Genomic DNA, 14,918 nt, shown 5'->3' on the forward strand with positions numbered 1-14,918 from the left:
AGACGTACGGAGGCGTATATACATTTATACACTAATAGAATTAATTTAAATTTATCTTCCAATGAATCTAATCAAACTTAGTATGGTAAGATATATCTACCTCATGAATTGCTGGTATTAATTTCTAATTGTTGTACAGTGAATTTTTTATATGAATTGCTTGTATTAATTTCTAATTTATAATGGTATATATGTCTACGATATAAGTCAAACAATAAAACCTATATATAACTTCTTAATTATTGTACAAAGAATTATTATATTGCATTGTCCAATAAACTATAAATCATAAGTTAGTTGAGAAGATTTTTTTTATGCATTACTTGGCCAACACATTACATGGTTGAATTGTAAATTTGTAATTAAAAAAAAACATTGGATGTTAAATTTTGGCCTTTCACATGGATGAATTAATATTTAAATAAAAAGTTCTAAAAAACTAAATTTTGGTCTTAGCGTGGAACTTTAAATTATTGTGAACAAAAACAACTACAACTCTAAGTAGTCAAATTAAATAACAATAAATCGGCATGAGAGTAGGTAAATACACGCATATCAGTCACTAATCAAATATATAGGTCTTATATTTAATAATAAAATACTCCATGTGATTTTTGTGGTAGATTTTTTTCGCCACCTGTCCTCTTTGTTCTTCATCATCATTATTTTTTCACCGAGTTTAGCTTTCAAACTTTGGGAAGCTTCCTTTCTACCGTGTCTTAATTATTTATAAAGTCATGTTCACACTTAGGAAAAATCTGAATCCGAAACTTGCAGATTTCACTTTTCTTTCCATCTCTACATGCCCATCCTATTCTTTGTTTGCTTATATATACTCTATAACTAGAGACCATTATTTCATAGAAAAATATTCAGTTTCTCACCTCCTACTTCTTACTTGAAACTCCTTTTGGCTACTACGTACACACACCATACAAGACATGAAGAATCCAAGCAAAATGATCTTTGTGGCAAGCTTTGTATTCTTTGCCATTCTTATCAAATCAACTACAGCACAAGAAGTTGGTAATTCAGAAAAGACATACACTATATTCATGCTTGTTCTTCCTTGTTTTTGTTTCTATTTCCATTTACTTTGTAGCTGTGGATTTTAATATATGAATGATGATATGGTGCAGAGGATGAGAGAGAGTTTGATTATCTACAAGGAAGCGAGATGGGCCCGGGTCATTGGGGAGATTTAAAGAAAGATTGGGAAGCTTGCAAGAATGGAAGTATGCAATCTCCCATAGATTTGTCTAGTAAGAGAGTGAAAGTGATCCCCAAGTTATTGAACCTGAAGAGGGACTACAAGCCTTGTAATGCCACTGTCAAGAACAGAGGCCATGATATTTCGGTAAGGAATCAAAAACTGCACAACTTTATCAATTTTGTCTAGGATTACTTCTCTTAGCTTTATACCTCCACACACAAACACACACATATATGCATGTTTCCATTACAAATGAATTGCCTTTTGCATCTTCTTGAAATTAAGAAATTTTTCTTCACATTGGTTTTCCATCGATATTTCAAAGAGATAATTTTTATTTCCTTTTGTTCCATTATCACTCCAAAGTTAACAAAAAACAAAAGCCACAAAAATAAAGACTCGAAGAAGTCTTGGTCTTGATACCATCCCAACATTTCTCCAATTATGAAAGGACAAAAATTAGTAGGCCATGACTCATTGGCGTTTTACAAAGAAAAACCTCAAAAACGTGTGATCTTTTTAGCTTGGTCCCACTCCCATCACTTCAATGTAGTAGATAGCTGTGCATTTCCGTTTGCCAGTTTTCTTAATTATTAAATTTATAAATTATTAGACAGATGATTTGCCATTTTTTTTTTTAATAATTAATTCAATTTCCACATTAAAAATAATGTTCTTTAATTGGGCGTGTCATTATATAGCCTTCCGATCATATTTTGTTTGTTATTGGTGCAGTTAAAGTGGGAAGGTGATGCAGGATCAATTCAAATCAACGGCACTGATTACTTTCTCGACCAAGGCCATTGGCACTCACCTTCTGAGCATTCCATCAATGGCAGGAGGTCCTCTCTCTCTCTCTCGTGTGTGTCAATGTTCCATGTTGTTCAACATCTTAATATGTATTTTTTTTTCTTTGTTAGGTATGACTTGGAGCTTCACATGGTTCACTTAGCACGAGATCCCAACGTGACAAATAAGATTGCTGTTGTTGGACTCTTTTACAAGATTGGTCACCACGATGATTTCCTTTCAAAGGTGCAGATTCTCTCCCACAAGAAAATTTTCAACTACTTTTTTCATTTGTTTACACAACCCGTGGCACTTAGAAAAGGAAATTAAAAAAAAAAAAAAAAGGTCATTCTTAACTAGTGCCATAAGACAATTGTTAATCAATTATTTTAAGAAACTATTAATTACTTTTCCCTTTTCTCATTAAAAATTTTCTTAAAATAATTCAATAACAAATTTCCTTAAAATATTCTGTTAACTTTTCTCATAAATAAAAAGAACTTCAATAACTTCCATTAAGCGAGACATGTGGTAGTACAAATTCAAAGTCGCCGTAAAAAGTAAAGTCGTTACCAAACAACACTGTTCTTGCCATCTGAACAAGCTGAAATTTTGTTGTACACTGACCGAATGTCAATGCATTTTCCTCCCAAATGAGTTTTGTAGCTTCGATGGTCATAAAACAAGCACGTGAAATTACATTGTCATCACTGTCATCATATGAAAGAAAGTGCTAAGATATATAGAAAATTCTCTCACTAAGTCAGCTAATATGACCACAAGATAGATCAAGGTCTTCAAATTAATGGTCAATATCATACTATTACAGAATTTAACACAATTGATACTGTTGAATTTTTAGCACCTTGCCATTTTATTCTCATACCACATAGAATTTGGTCACAGCTCCTAAGTCCTTGTCCACATTAATAGCTGTTTATCCTCTCTCTCCAAAATTGTTGTCTTAACATGTTACTCATTTTGAATTTCAGTTGATGAGAAACATAATGTCCATGACTGATAAAAAAGATGAAAGAAATATGGGGATGATTGATCCAAGAGAAATAAAGATGGGTGGCAAGAAGTACTATAGATATATGGGCTCACTCACTGTTCCTCCATGCACAGAAGGTGTTATTTGGACAATAAATAGAAAGGTATACCCTTGTTAAACATTGTTATTCTCATTCCTTTCCTATGCTCCTTTTATTCTTTTTTTAACACTTAAGTGCATTTGAAAACCACCTTTAGATAAGGACTGTCTCAAGGGAGCAAGTGAAATCGCTTAGAGTGGCGGTCCATGATGTAAGTAACCAAACTTTATTCTTATTTTATAGTTTATGGCAAAAGCCAAGTGAAAAGATATTTGTTTATTAGGCATTGGTTTAGCTACTGAGCAAAATAAGCAATCAAGGTTTTTTAACTTTTACAACTTTCTGCAGTATGCTGAGAAGAATGCAAGGCCAGTCCAACAACTCAATAATAGGGAGATCCAATTCTACGGCCCAAACCCAACAAGCACGAGAAACTAAGTATCTGTTTGGATTCGGAGGACTGAGTTTCATAGAGTTCAAGCTTCTGAGCTTTTTTATTTTTTATTTTTTTATTTTTTTATTTTATGTCAGACTGCTTGCAGTTTTTTTTTGGGGGGGGAGGGGGGTGGGTACAGTCCATAGTTTGTATGTAGACTATGATGTGGAAGCTATTTAATTATTTCATTTGTTATTTTTGAATTCCTACACCTAGAATGACTGAAACAAGCATGTATGGAGTACCGATGAACATTTGAATTTAATTTGGTTACAAATCTAATGAGGGCTTTCCATTAAGGTCATAATAGAAATGTTTGGTTAGGTGGTGCTGTAATGGTTTGATATCTCCTTCTTATGGATATTTTCTATAAGGGAGCAAATTAGATCACCAAATAGGAAATCAACATAACAACGCTCATAAAACTTCCACCACATCTTATAGGGGGTTCAATTATCAAATCTATTGAATCTTCCACATCGAGACAATCATTCCTTACCTTTAACCATTACCAGTCAAAACCCTATCTACCATCCACACAAAAAAACAAACCTGCTATAACCATCCAATTTAACTTTAGAGAGGGTATCTTGTGTGCCATAATTTTTCCTTTAACAAACCATCACCAAAAAAAAAAATCAATTTATCATCTTTATCCTAGCAACCAGAAACCAAGACAACATGGCATGGAGCCTCGTTCTGCTTATTTAAGAATAGTACGTGGGCGCACCATCTAATTTTCATATAAATATCATGGACTTGGCCCAAATATGGGATGAGTTTTTTATATTTATATTTGATAATACAAGAGAAATGGAATTTAAAACTTTGATAATTCGAAGAAAGAATGAAGAAGAGCAAATAAGATTCTAGAACTTTTCGTTATTAGTAATCATCATCGCTTCGCTCAAAACGGCGTAGTACAAGATTGCATAGTTGAATACCATGAGTGACATGTTCCATCTCTCTCTCTCTCTCTCTCTAAATTTCTTTCCAATTTCTTTTTATTTCATTTTTTATGTTTTTTTTTTAATTTTCATATACTTCTTTCTTTATATATATAGATTTTATGATTTTGTTGCTAAAGATTTATTGATTTATTTTATTGGTTTAGAACGGTTCATATTATTTTGAGATTAATGTCAATGTTTTTAAAAAAATTTGGTGTTTAGATTGGTTTACTCTAGACTAATCTATAATAGGGTTTGAATGCGTTCAATTTCGATTTGTGGGTGATTTAAATTTTGTTATTCTATTTTTTTAAGTTCAAGCACAACACCTCCTAAATAATTTTTACATAATATTATTTTCTATGTTTTTATTTAGAAACACCATGTAATTTCAGATATATTGTTTCCTTCTTCAGTTCTTCATATTTCATCTTTCCATTTGATTTTATACTTTATTTACTTTGTTATTTGTTTAAATCAATAATGAACATACAATAGTTATATAAATCTGCTAAAGTTTCTAAAGTGGAACTCTTGGTATAATCTATTGCACTCAAATTAATATTAGTTAATGAAAATTTTCCGTAATTGAAACTATAGTTTATTACCAATTACACATTTTAGATTGACTTCAAAGTTGTAATTGAGTTGTGAAATTTTTTTTCTCTTTCCTCTTTTATATGAAATCTGTTTGATAAATTAAAACATATCATCTTCTCAAAAAGGAAAAAAAAATATCATTGAGTTCTTTATATATATATATATATATATTTAAATTCAACAAATTTTTTTAAAGTATTATTTTATTTAAAGTAAATATATATGCAACAATATATCAAAGAAAGATTATAAGTGTATATATGCAAAAATATGAGTAATTGTAAGTATTTTTTTTAACGGTACTATGAGTGTTCATAAAAAGTTTTGGGATTTTTGGGTTAATTTACCTATATAATCGGTCTCCATTTTTTTTTTAGGTGCCCCAAAAGGCGTTGTTGTTGTTATTATTGTTATCTCTCTAAAAATGAATATAGTGAGCAATTTTCATTAAAATACATACTTTCTCTTAATATTTTTTTATTCTCTCTCTCTCTCTCCCCTTGATTTTCTTTTGTTCATATTGATTAATTGGCAAATGGATTAGTTGTTACTTACTATTTGGTTAAATAATAATGGAAAAGGAAAACATTTAATTGGAGGTGAACTCACTAAAGAATGAGATTGTCAAGTTAGTTGTTATTTAACTTGGTTCAAATGTAAACTTCTATTAAGCAAAGAAATACAATCATTTGATAATAACATATTTCTTATGAAATTTATGTAAAGGAAAAAAATACTATAGCTGTTTAAAGACTAATATTTACACATTTAAAAATAAAAAAAATTGTGCAAAGCACAAATTACTTATTAGTAATTAGTAAACCATTTAGAGTTTTACTAACCTGTGCCTTTAAAGTATAAATTAGTAAACCATTTTAGGAACCTTTTATAGAAAAATGAAAAAGTAATTAACTATTTTGATAACTTTTTTAAATTTTTCATAAATACTTTCTCAAAATAAATTGTTAATGTATGACTTGAACCCTTAGTAATATACAAATATTCGTCATCATTATAGCTCCGTGCACTCGTCGAGCCACTTTGGCTTGCCATGAGTTCAAAACGACAAAGTACAAGATTGCAAGTTTGGTTCCATTAGTACAATGACCTGTATGGTTAACTCCACGAGGGTTAGTAAAATGTGTGACTGGGCCAAGCCCACGTGTCAAGGTTGTAGAACATGAGTGACATGTTCCATTTCAGCCAGTGGATTAAGAGTATCTCCAATAGATTAGCTAAATCTATATTTTGGAGAGTAAGCCCAAAAAACTAACTCCAACTGATTCTCTATATGCAAAACTTTTCCAAAATTTTTTTGAAGTTGCTACAGTCATTCTCTTGATCTAGAGAACACTGCAGCAACTCGAAATGAATTTTTCTACTTAAAAAATTCATACATCTCAATAAATAAATAAAAAACAATTCTTTCTCTCTCCTCTCACAGCTACAAACACAATAATCTTTCTCTCAAACATCTCTAAACTCAAGCATAACCAAATTATCAGAATACAGACTCAAAAACACAATTTTAAAATTAATCAAATCTTAACAAAAAAAAAAGACAGAAGACAGAAGCCATCTGACTCATTTGGACTGTGTTGGGGACGAAGATGAGCGACGATACAGTGACCCATCTCTCTTGTTCTTCTCTCTATGCCTCTTTTCTTTCTTTTCTTATCGCAGAGAGAGCTAGTGAATGTTCTGGAATCAAGTTAAAAAGAGAGAGAGAGAGAGAGAGAGAGAGAGAGCTGGAGAAAGAAAGAGAGAATGAGAGCTGGATTCACTGGAATGTTCTTGAATAAAGGAGAAAAAGAAAATAAAAAGAAGGGGGGGGGGGGAAGAGATAGGACATTGGACATGTGTGTGGAGGAGAAAAAAAAGAAAAAAAAAAAAGAAGAAATGAAATGTATGGATGAAAATGAAATGAAAGAAAAGGAAAAATAATATAAAGAATAAAAAATCTTAATTGAGAAATGTTACCATAATATTTTCACAATAAATTTTAAGTAACAAGTTGTTATTAGTTAATATTGGTGAGTAAAAAAAATTTTCATTGATGAGTTCAAATTAGAACTAGTAACAATTTTCCATATAAATCTTGTTGTGAAAGTATTGCGAAAAATATTTTGGATGTAACACTTCTCATTGAAAAAAAATAGTTGTTAAAAAAAGAATAAATAATGAAAGAAGAAATAATATTTAAATAAGATAGAGAAAGAAAGAGAATCTATTGGAAGATGTATTTGAAAAAGTAGGTAGGTAAAAGTTAAATGTCACTATTCATTGTCCAAACAGTACAAAAATATGAAAAAGCTGTTGCAGATGCCCTAAGAGGTTAATAAGTCCAAATGAGCAATACACAGAACGAATAATGGACCAAGGGGCTCGATCCTCCACCCTTCCCATTTCAAAAAAAAAAAAAAGTGTATATGTACCTAATATTTTAAAAATAGGGTCCAAAATAAATATACTTTCCCTCCTTCAACCAGCCAGTTCACTAAAACCGATGCAACTCATTATATTTTTTGGCGTCGAGGAGAGGCTTAGGTTGGATTGGGTTCAAGTCAGTAGATTGACAAATCTGTCTAACCAGACCAAAAACTTATGTTTAATATATATTATAAGTTTTTGTTAGTCACTCTTTTGTCCCATCTTCCTAATTTAATAAAAGAGAAAATTTAGTTTATGTTTTTTGCTTTTCTTTTTCTTTTCAAGTGAGTTGGGTAAATTGTAAAATACACCCCTGAAGTTTGGGAGTATTTGGATTTCACACCCTAAAATTTTAAAATTTGGATTTGACCCCTTAACATTACATATTGCTTTGATAATTACATATTGCTTTGATAGTTCTTTGTTGATGTGTCTGTTAACGCTCCAATTGTTTCAATATAAAATATTTTCAGGAAAATATTTTCTCATTTTACAATGTTTGTTTTGCAGTAAAATATTTAATCAAAAGTAAAATATTTTCAGTCAACCAAATCAACCTACACAAATTTGTGTAAAATATTTTACACTTAAAATTTTGGTAAAACATTTTTCATTTTCTCTCCCCCCTCTTTACCCAATACTTCCACTTCCTTACACCTCAGTCTCTCTTAGTTTTTGCTCTCCCTCTCTCATGACTACTATACCTTCTCACTCTCAAGTTCTCCCTCTTCTCTCTTATTTTCTCTCTGGCAGTCCATTGGGACTCCTATTGGTGAGCGGTGAGGCAATCGGCGGTGCAGACGTCAATCTAGGTCGGCGGTGCAGATCGTCGATCAAGGTTGGCGGTGAGGTGGTACAAATTGTCAATCTAGGTTAGTGGTGAGGCAGTGTAGATTGTCCTCCCTTCTACACTCTTCATCATATTCATAATTTCTTTCAGGCCGCATCTCCCAAATTTGGATAGGAGGGTTCTCAGTAGTGGGTTTGGTTTTGTGACCAATGGTTGTCGGTTCAATGTTTTACCTGTGTATAAAGCACCCACTTTTGGGTAGGGATTTATGTAATTTGTTGTTTATGTATATCATCATACTCGTAAGTGTATATATGATGTTCACAGTGTATGATTTGTTTGGACTAATGTGATTCTTAGTATTTGTACATCAGTGGGCTAGCTTTTGTTCTAATGCTAGATAATCTCCTATGATTGGTGAAGGTTTTTTTCTTGTGTTTCACGACAAACCATTGCTTAAAGGTAGCAACAAGACTTGCTGATTTTTTATTATTGGACGCTCATCTTATAAAACCTATGGAAAATAAAGTACAAAAAACAAATTTAGTTAAAATTTGCCATCCGTCTTGAGATATTTGGGTGAGCCTTGAGCTCAAGACATGAGCTCAAGACAGACTATGACTCTAATATTAGTTTCAGCTACACCATTCTAATCTGCAGATTGCTTTCTTAGCTTAACAACAATTAGTCATTTTGTAAGCCACAAGAACAATATTAACATAGTTCAATGCATCGAACAAATTTATAGACCAATATTCAGTCTGTCGGTAAAGAAAGTAGACCAATGTTCTTAAAGGCAAGCCCATATGTCAATGCAGAGAAGCTAAACCACTTAAATGATTATAAGAACTAAAAATGCTATTAGGAGGGCAATGTGTTATGTTACATGAAACACCTTATGACACGGTCCATTGTCATTCACATATGATGCAGAGCTTCAAATAAAAAAGAACCTTTCACATTTCCAGTTCAAAACAACTGTGGTAAAATAAGGTTATTATTGAAGTGCTTACATTTGTGCTTGCATTGGTGGTGGCTGATTTGTGCTTGCATTTTCAAGCGTCTAGGACAATCCAAACACTTAAAAATATTTTACTGAAAATATTTTATTGTAAAATTTTACTTCGAAACAAACATATTGTAAGTGACATATCAGCTTGCCACATGGACTAATTGATCTAATAGAAATACGCCACATGTACTACACTATTCAATATAATCAAGTAATTTACAAAATCTTTAAAATCTACTAAAGGTTTGTTTAAGATCCCTTTTTTTTTTTTTGCTGAAATTGAAAATTTTTTGTTAAAAGTACAGTAAATAAAGGTAAAAGCTAGCTGAAATAGTAGAGCAGGACCCACAAATTGTACCAAAAAGTGTAATGGGAGTTATGAATAATAGCAAAAATAAGCTGAATAGTAAAATAAGCTGACTTTTTAATTTGGAGCCAAAACCACACGAAGTTAACTTTTTAATTTTTAAAAAATTTATCACATGAAGAAATTGGATATTTTCCTAGGAAAATTCTAAGCATTCAAAATTTTCCCAGGAAAATCAAATTTTCTTTTCAAACAAACACGTAGAGAAAAAAAAAACACTCAAATGAAAAATTAGTCCCGAATCAAACCCAGCACTACCAACACATCAGGACCTAAATTTCTCACACAAACACAAAATTACATAAATTAAAAACAAAATTATAAAAAATTACATAAATTAAAAACACAATTACAAAAAATTACATATTTTTCTCAGCATAAAAACAGGAATTTCTCCTATTTACATTCAAATATGGGTTTGGTTAACTATAAAAAAAATTATCTGGGTTTGGATATAATGTATATGTGGTATGTGGCCAGATCGAATTAATACAACCCAGTAAAAAATAAGACTCTTCTCAACCTCTGATCCATGAATTCCACAATATACAAGCCCAGTAGCCCAATATGGCACCATCTCACCCATGCCCACTCTTCTCAAACATCACACTCTGCAAAACCATCAAAGACTTGAATCAAGTCCATGCCCATATGATCAAAACCGCCCAAATCCACTACCACTGGCTGCCGTAGAAGTCCTTAGATTCTGTGTGCTTTCCAATCACAGTGTATATAATACGTACGAAGGTGTTCGACCAAATGCCCCAACCAAATTGCTTTTCTTGGAACACTATAATCATTAATCAGATGGTTTGTGATGCTTATGTGGAACCCGTTCAGTTTAAATTTACTTTTAGAAGGGAAGCAAGTTCATGGGTTAGTAGTGAAGTATGGAATGGCTGCCTCCCATGCCGATCTACTTGAGAGTTGAGACACTTCTGTGTTAGTCGTCCAACAGCTGCTGCTACTGCTCGCATGCCTCGCTCAAGCCACAGCTACACATCATCGCATGCCTGACTCATGTATTTGAAAGTAAAGAGGAGAAATTCCTGTTTAGATGCTGAGAAAATGCTGTGATTTTTTGCAATTGCGTTTTTAATTTATGTGATTTTATGTGTTGATAATGATAATTTTGTGTTTATGTGAGAGATTTAAGTCCATATATGTTTTATATAGAAAACCCATTGACCATATGAAGTCAAAAGTGATGACATTACCGTTTTCAGTTGTGTGTAAATTCTTTCAATATAAGAACTTCCATTTCTTCTAGTTAGTGTTGAAGTCTGCTACTTTTTCAAGCTTTCAAATTTGTTGAATTTATGAGGGTTTTTTTTTTTTTTCCTTTAAATTAGTTTTAACCAGTGGTTTGACTTTGTTTCTTCTTCATAGTAGTGGCAGCAAGTTATTATTTGGTTCATGTTCTGAATTTTTTGTTTCTGACATTTCCTGTTTTCAATTGGAAGGATTAACATCTCCTTTTTTTTCTCCTGATTTCTGTGCTACCCCTCCTTGGTATCGTTATTACTAAACAGTTGTAGCAATGCTGATGGATGTTGTTTCTTGCCTTAAGCGGTGTCTATCATATCTTTATGCTGTCTCATATTTTGATGATGATAGCTATACTAATTTGGCACTGGACATCTAAATTTTTATATTTGAATGCATGTTTGCTTTGTGACAGACATGTAGTGAAGTTCAGCGCTGCTTTCTGACAGTTGGTTTAGCATACCCTGAGGATTTATCCATGTTCCTTCTGAATGTGAGTCCCATTCTTGGTTTTCTATGTTTTATGCCTTTACAAATGTATTATCTTGTTCTGTAAAGATTATAATCTTATCAGTTACTTTTTTGGTGGATGGTGCAATTCTTTCTTTTTATTTTTAAAATAAGACAAGTTTTAAGTTGGCATCTTTTCCTGTAGAAGTAGGAGTTTTAAGATATAAATAAAATTTTAATGTACTGTCTTTTCTATTTCCACATATTTCTGCTACCAGAAATGCAGGATGAAGGAAGAACCTTTGACTTTTGGTGCACTTAGTGTTTTGAAGCATCTCCTACTTAGTGTTTTGAAGCATCTCCTACTTAGTGTTTTGAAGCATTGAACAATAAAAGGCCTTTACTTGTTGAAGCAGTGAAGTTGTTGCTAGATGAGCAAGATTTAGGGGTGCTTAAGGCCCTCTCAGAGGTAGTTAGTTATGAGCTTATAGTCTTAGTCTTTCTTTCTTTTTCTAATACTGTTAGTAAAATATTCCTGTTTCTTATTAGATTCTGATTTCTTTGGTGGTAGTTGATTGTGCTCTACCAGATCGGGACAGAAATGAGCTTGGGACCTCCAAGGAAGTCTTTGGGTCTAGCGGCACATATGTTTCTTCCCAATGCAAGAGATCGGAGGTTTACATCTGACTTCTATAGATATGAAACTTCAAATTCGTTGATTGATTTGATTTATTTGTCGAAAAGAGAACTTCATATTTCAGATGGCCCAAGTGATGGGATGGTATATTTAAAAAAAATGGTAATTTTTGTTGTTGACAAGATTGGTACATCCAACACTAGTTAGTGTCACATTGTTTCCAGTTTTCCAATTAAGTACTGTGAGTCCTAGTGGATCGATAGCACTTTAAGGGTCAGGTTTGTAGGTTAGAAGCTAGATGTTACCTTACAACATCAAAATTTTGCATATATCTAGTCATTTCTGCCTGTTATGGCCATTTAGTAGTAGCTTGTGTTCTTCTCAGGTCAAAATTGGGGCAGTTTGTCCGACAGAGTCGAGAGCAATCTGTGAAAAAGGACTCCTTTTGTTGACTTTTACAATTCCTAAAATTGAGGTATGTCAGATAGCTAAATCTTTAGTGGTGACTTTACCTTTAGTGGGTTTTCTTGGTTTTCTTGGTTGAAGGAACAAGTGATTTATTGATTCCTCTTCTTCATTACACGAGGCATTTGGAAGTTCAAGATTAGAACCAACAATGAAGACTTTATTGATTCTAATCTAGAATCAACAATGAAGTTCAATATTACTTATCAAATCATTATGTCTTGTTCTAAAGCTATCAGTTATGATTTACTTTTGTTGGGATCTGTTTTAACTTTTCCTCTTTATTGATGCTTTTGTAGGCCCTTGCTTTAAGTACCTGCACTACCTTGGTTTCTGTGGAGCCAAAACTAATGGTTGAAACACAAAATCATCTGATGAAGGTACAAAATCATGTGTCGTTAAAAATGGGAATTTTACTCTATAACATTTGTTTCAAATTCATAAATTTTTTGACAAATTCAGCAGGCAACGCTTGGGTTCTTTGCTTTGCCTAATGATTCGGTAGATGTTGTCAATCCCCTTATTGACAACCTTATCACTCTCTTATGTGCAATTCTTCTCACAAGGTATTCTAATCAAAAGGTCAAAGTCTTTGCTTTTCCTGACTTGCTTATTCCTTTGAAAGCATTAATTTCATGTGTGTGTGTGTGTCTACATTTATTTTTAGTATGACAAGTGAAAAATTCTATAAAAGGAAGTATGAGAACAAGGACACTGGGAACAGGGAATAAAACAATTTAATCATTTTCTATTATACTCATGGTCAATTTCATGTAAAATCGGTGACTTGGCAATGAAAACTGATAGGAGAGATGATTTCATCTCTTTCCACTACATCTATTCAAGCATCAATTTTCTTCTTCGGGGCTATTGAGAGTCAGGGTTTTGCACTTATCGTCACTCCAGCCTAGAAGTGGTTTATATGGAGATGGGAACTAAAATTAGAAATGAAGTTCATGCTCATGGTTAATTTCATGTGAAAATGGTGACTTGGAAATGAAAAATGATAGGAAAGATGACTCCTTCTCCTTCCATTTCTTTGGGTACATAAAGAGGCAGGGTTTTGCACTTTTGATCACTCTAGCCTAGAAGTGATTTACATGATGGAGATGGGAACTGAAATAAGAAATGAAGGGTTTGCAGGAAAGATGCTATGAATTCTAATTTCTTTACATCTCTGAGAAAATGTTATTTGTGATTTTTGTGCTTGAATTTACCTTCCAAATGAAAGTAACTGCAGTTCAATTAAAACAGTGCAAAAAAGAGACCACTGGTGTGAAATGTTGCCACTATTTGTATTTTAATTGTTCCACTGATGGTGTGATGGTTACTATTTACCTGGCAGTTGCAGCTGCCTTTTCCCTTGTTTTTATTTATAAGTTTTTAAAGAACCAATTGTGTAAAGAATATAAGGATGGAGATGATAACAGCCACCGAACGGGGTTGGATTTATATTTGTCCCAATATGATGTGCAGTTGCAGCTGCCTTTTATGTACAGCTCTTTTTGAAACCTTTTTTTTTCCCCCCCTTTTTTCTCATTTTTTCAAATTTTAGCACACTTTTATCAAAAAAATTTCAACAAAATGCTAAATAAACCATTCTCAAACGAACACTTAATATCTAAATCTCTCATTGGCATTATTGTGATTCAATCGTTTTGGGCCAAATAAGGATAGTGCTCTCCAATATTGTTCATTTTTATATTGATAAATTGTGTACCATGTCGATAGCTGTCTAGCCCCGTGTGTTTGATTCAAGTATTTTGGCCCAACTCTTATCTTGATCTTGTCAATATACCATTTGAACTCCTTTCCTATAAAGTGAGGCCACACTAATTGTCTGGAGCCTGATGAGCAAGTTTAAGTTATTGAGTACTTTCAGTTACTTGTGATTTTTCAAAAATTTCTAATTTTATTTATCAAAAAAAAAAATTTACTTGTGATTTTGTTTAGATTTATAGGAGAGGCTTGCTCGTCTTGTTTCTATGACTTTTTTTTTTAGACTGTTTCTATCACTTGATTGTTGTTAGTTTAATACCTTTTTTTTCTTCCATTCCTTTCATTAATGTGTTTAAATGGTTTTAGCATATCAATGATTAAACCTTAATGTTCTCAATAATGCAGGGGTGGGCTTGGTTCCCTATTTTAGAGCAAATGGTAGAGGTGTTGTGTCAACACGTATCAGATGAGTCTCCAACTCTCAGACAGCTATGTTTGAGAGGACTAGTACAGATTTTATATTTTATACAAGCTGTAAAATCTCCATGTGGTGTTTAATTTCTCACAAGTAGATAACTGTTGAACCATTTGTATTATTCTTTTCCTTTTGTTTTTATTTTTAATTGTTAAAAATTAAAAATTTGTTCCTTTCGCAATATATTTTTTTTTTATATTAAAAGCTTTTCATGCATTGTTACCT

The 14,918-nt window shown here is 32.4% G+C and overlaps 1 protein-coding gene and 1 long non-coding RNA gene across 9 annotated transcripts; both read left to right on the forward strand.

Annotated features, from left to right (window-relative positions):
- The first annotated feature begins 766 nt into the window (after positions 1-766).
- On the forward strand, positions 767-3,839 carry LOC142609887 (alpha carbonic anhydrase 7-like). Its single transcript, XM_075781614.1, has 7 exons — positions 767-1,026; positions 1,140-1,357; positions 1,949-2,055; positions 2,134-2,248; positions 2,995-3,159; positions 3,254-3,307; positions 3,445-3,839. The coding sequence occupies exons 1-7, from the start codon at positions 942-944 to the stop codon at positions 3,532-3,534; spliced, it is 834 nt and encodes a 277-aa protein (XP_075637729.1). The 5' UTR covers positions 767-941; the 3' UTR covers positions 3,535-3,839.
- A 6,218-nt stretch (positions 3,840-10,057) lies between these two features.
- On the forward strand, positions 10,058-14,860 carry LOC142610960 (uncharacterized). 8 transcript variants are annotated; one of them, XR_012839917.1, is made up of 8 exons: positions 10,058-10,713; positions 11,363-11,440; positions 11,676-11,866; positions 11,969-12,072; positions 12,420-12,509; positions 12,799-12,879; positions 12,965-13,065; positions 14,624-14,860. It is a non-coding gene; the product is annotated as an uncharacterized LOC142610960 (long non-coding RNA). The 8 variants fall into 8 exon arrangements; XR_012839920.1 differs by having other exon boundaries at positions 10,058-10,703; XR_012839922.1 differs by having other exon boundaries at positions 10,058-11,440; positions 11,947-12,072.
- Positions 14,861-14,918: the final 58 nt, after the last annotated feature.

This window comes from Castanea sativa, chromosome 9, assembly GCF_040712315.1.
Source record: "Castanea sativa cultivar Marrone di Chiusa Pesio chromosome 9, ASM4071231v1".
In the NCBI taxonomy this organism is placed as follows: Eukaryota; Viridiplantae; Streptophyta; class Magnoliopsida; order Fagales; family Fagaceae; genus Castanea; species Castanea sativa.

What these genes read in the sequence shown, in the direction of transcription:
- LOC142609887 (XM_075781614.1), top strand. Translation starts at nt 942, where the DNA reads ATGAAGAATCCAAGCAAAATGATCTTTGTGGCAAGCTTTGTATTCTTT. An exon ending in ACAGAGGCCATGATATTTCG is followed by an intron (nt 1,358 to 1,948) that starts GTAAGGAATCAA and finishes TTATTGGTGCAG; the next exon opens with TTAAAGTGGGAAGGTGATGC. An exon ending in ACGATGATTTCCTTTCAAAG is followed by an intron (nt 2,249 to 2,994) that starts GTGCAGATTCTC and finishes TTTGAATTTCAG; the next exon opens with TTGATGAGAAACATAATGTC.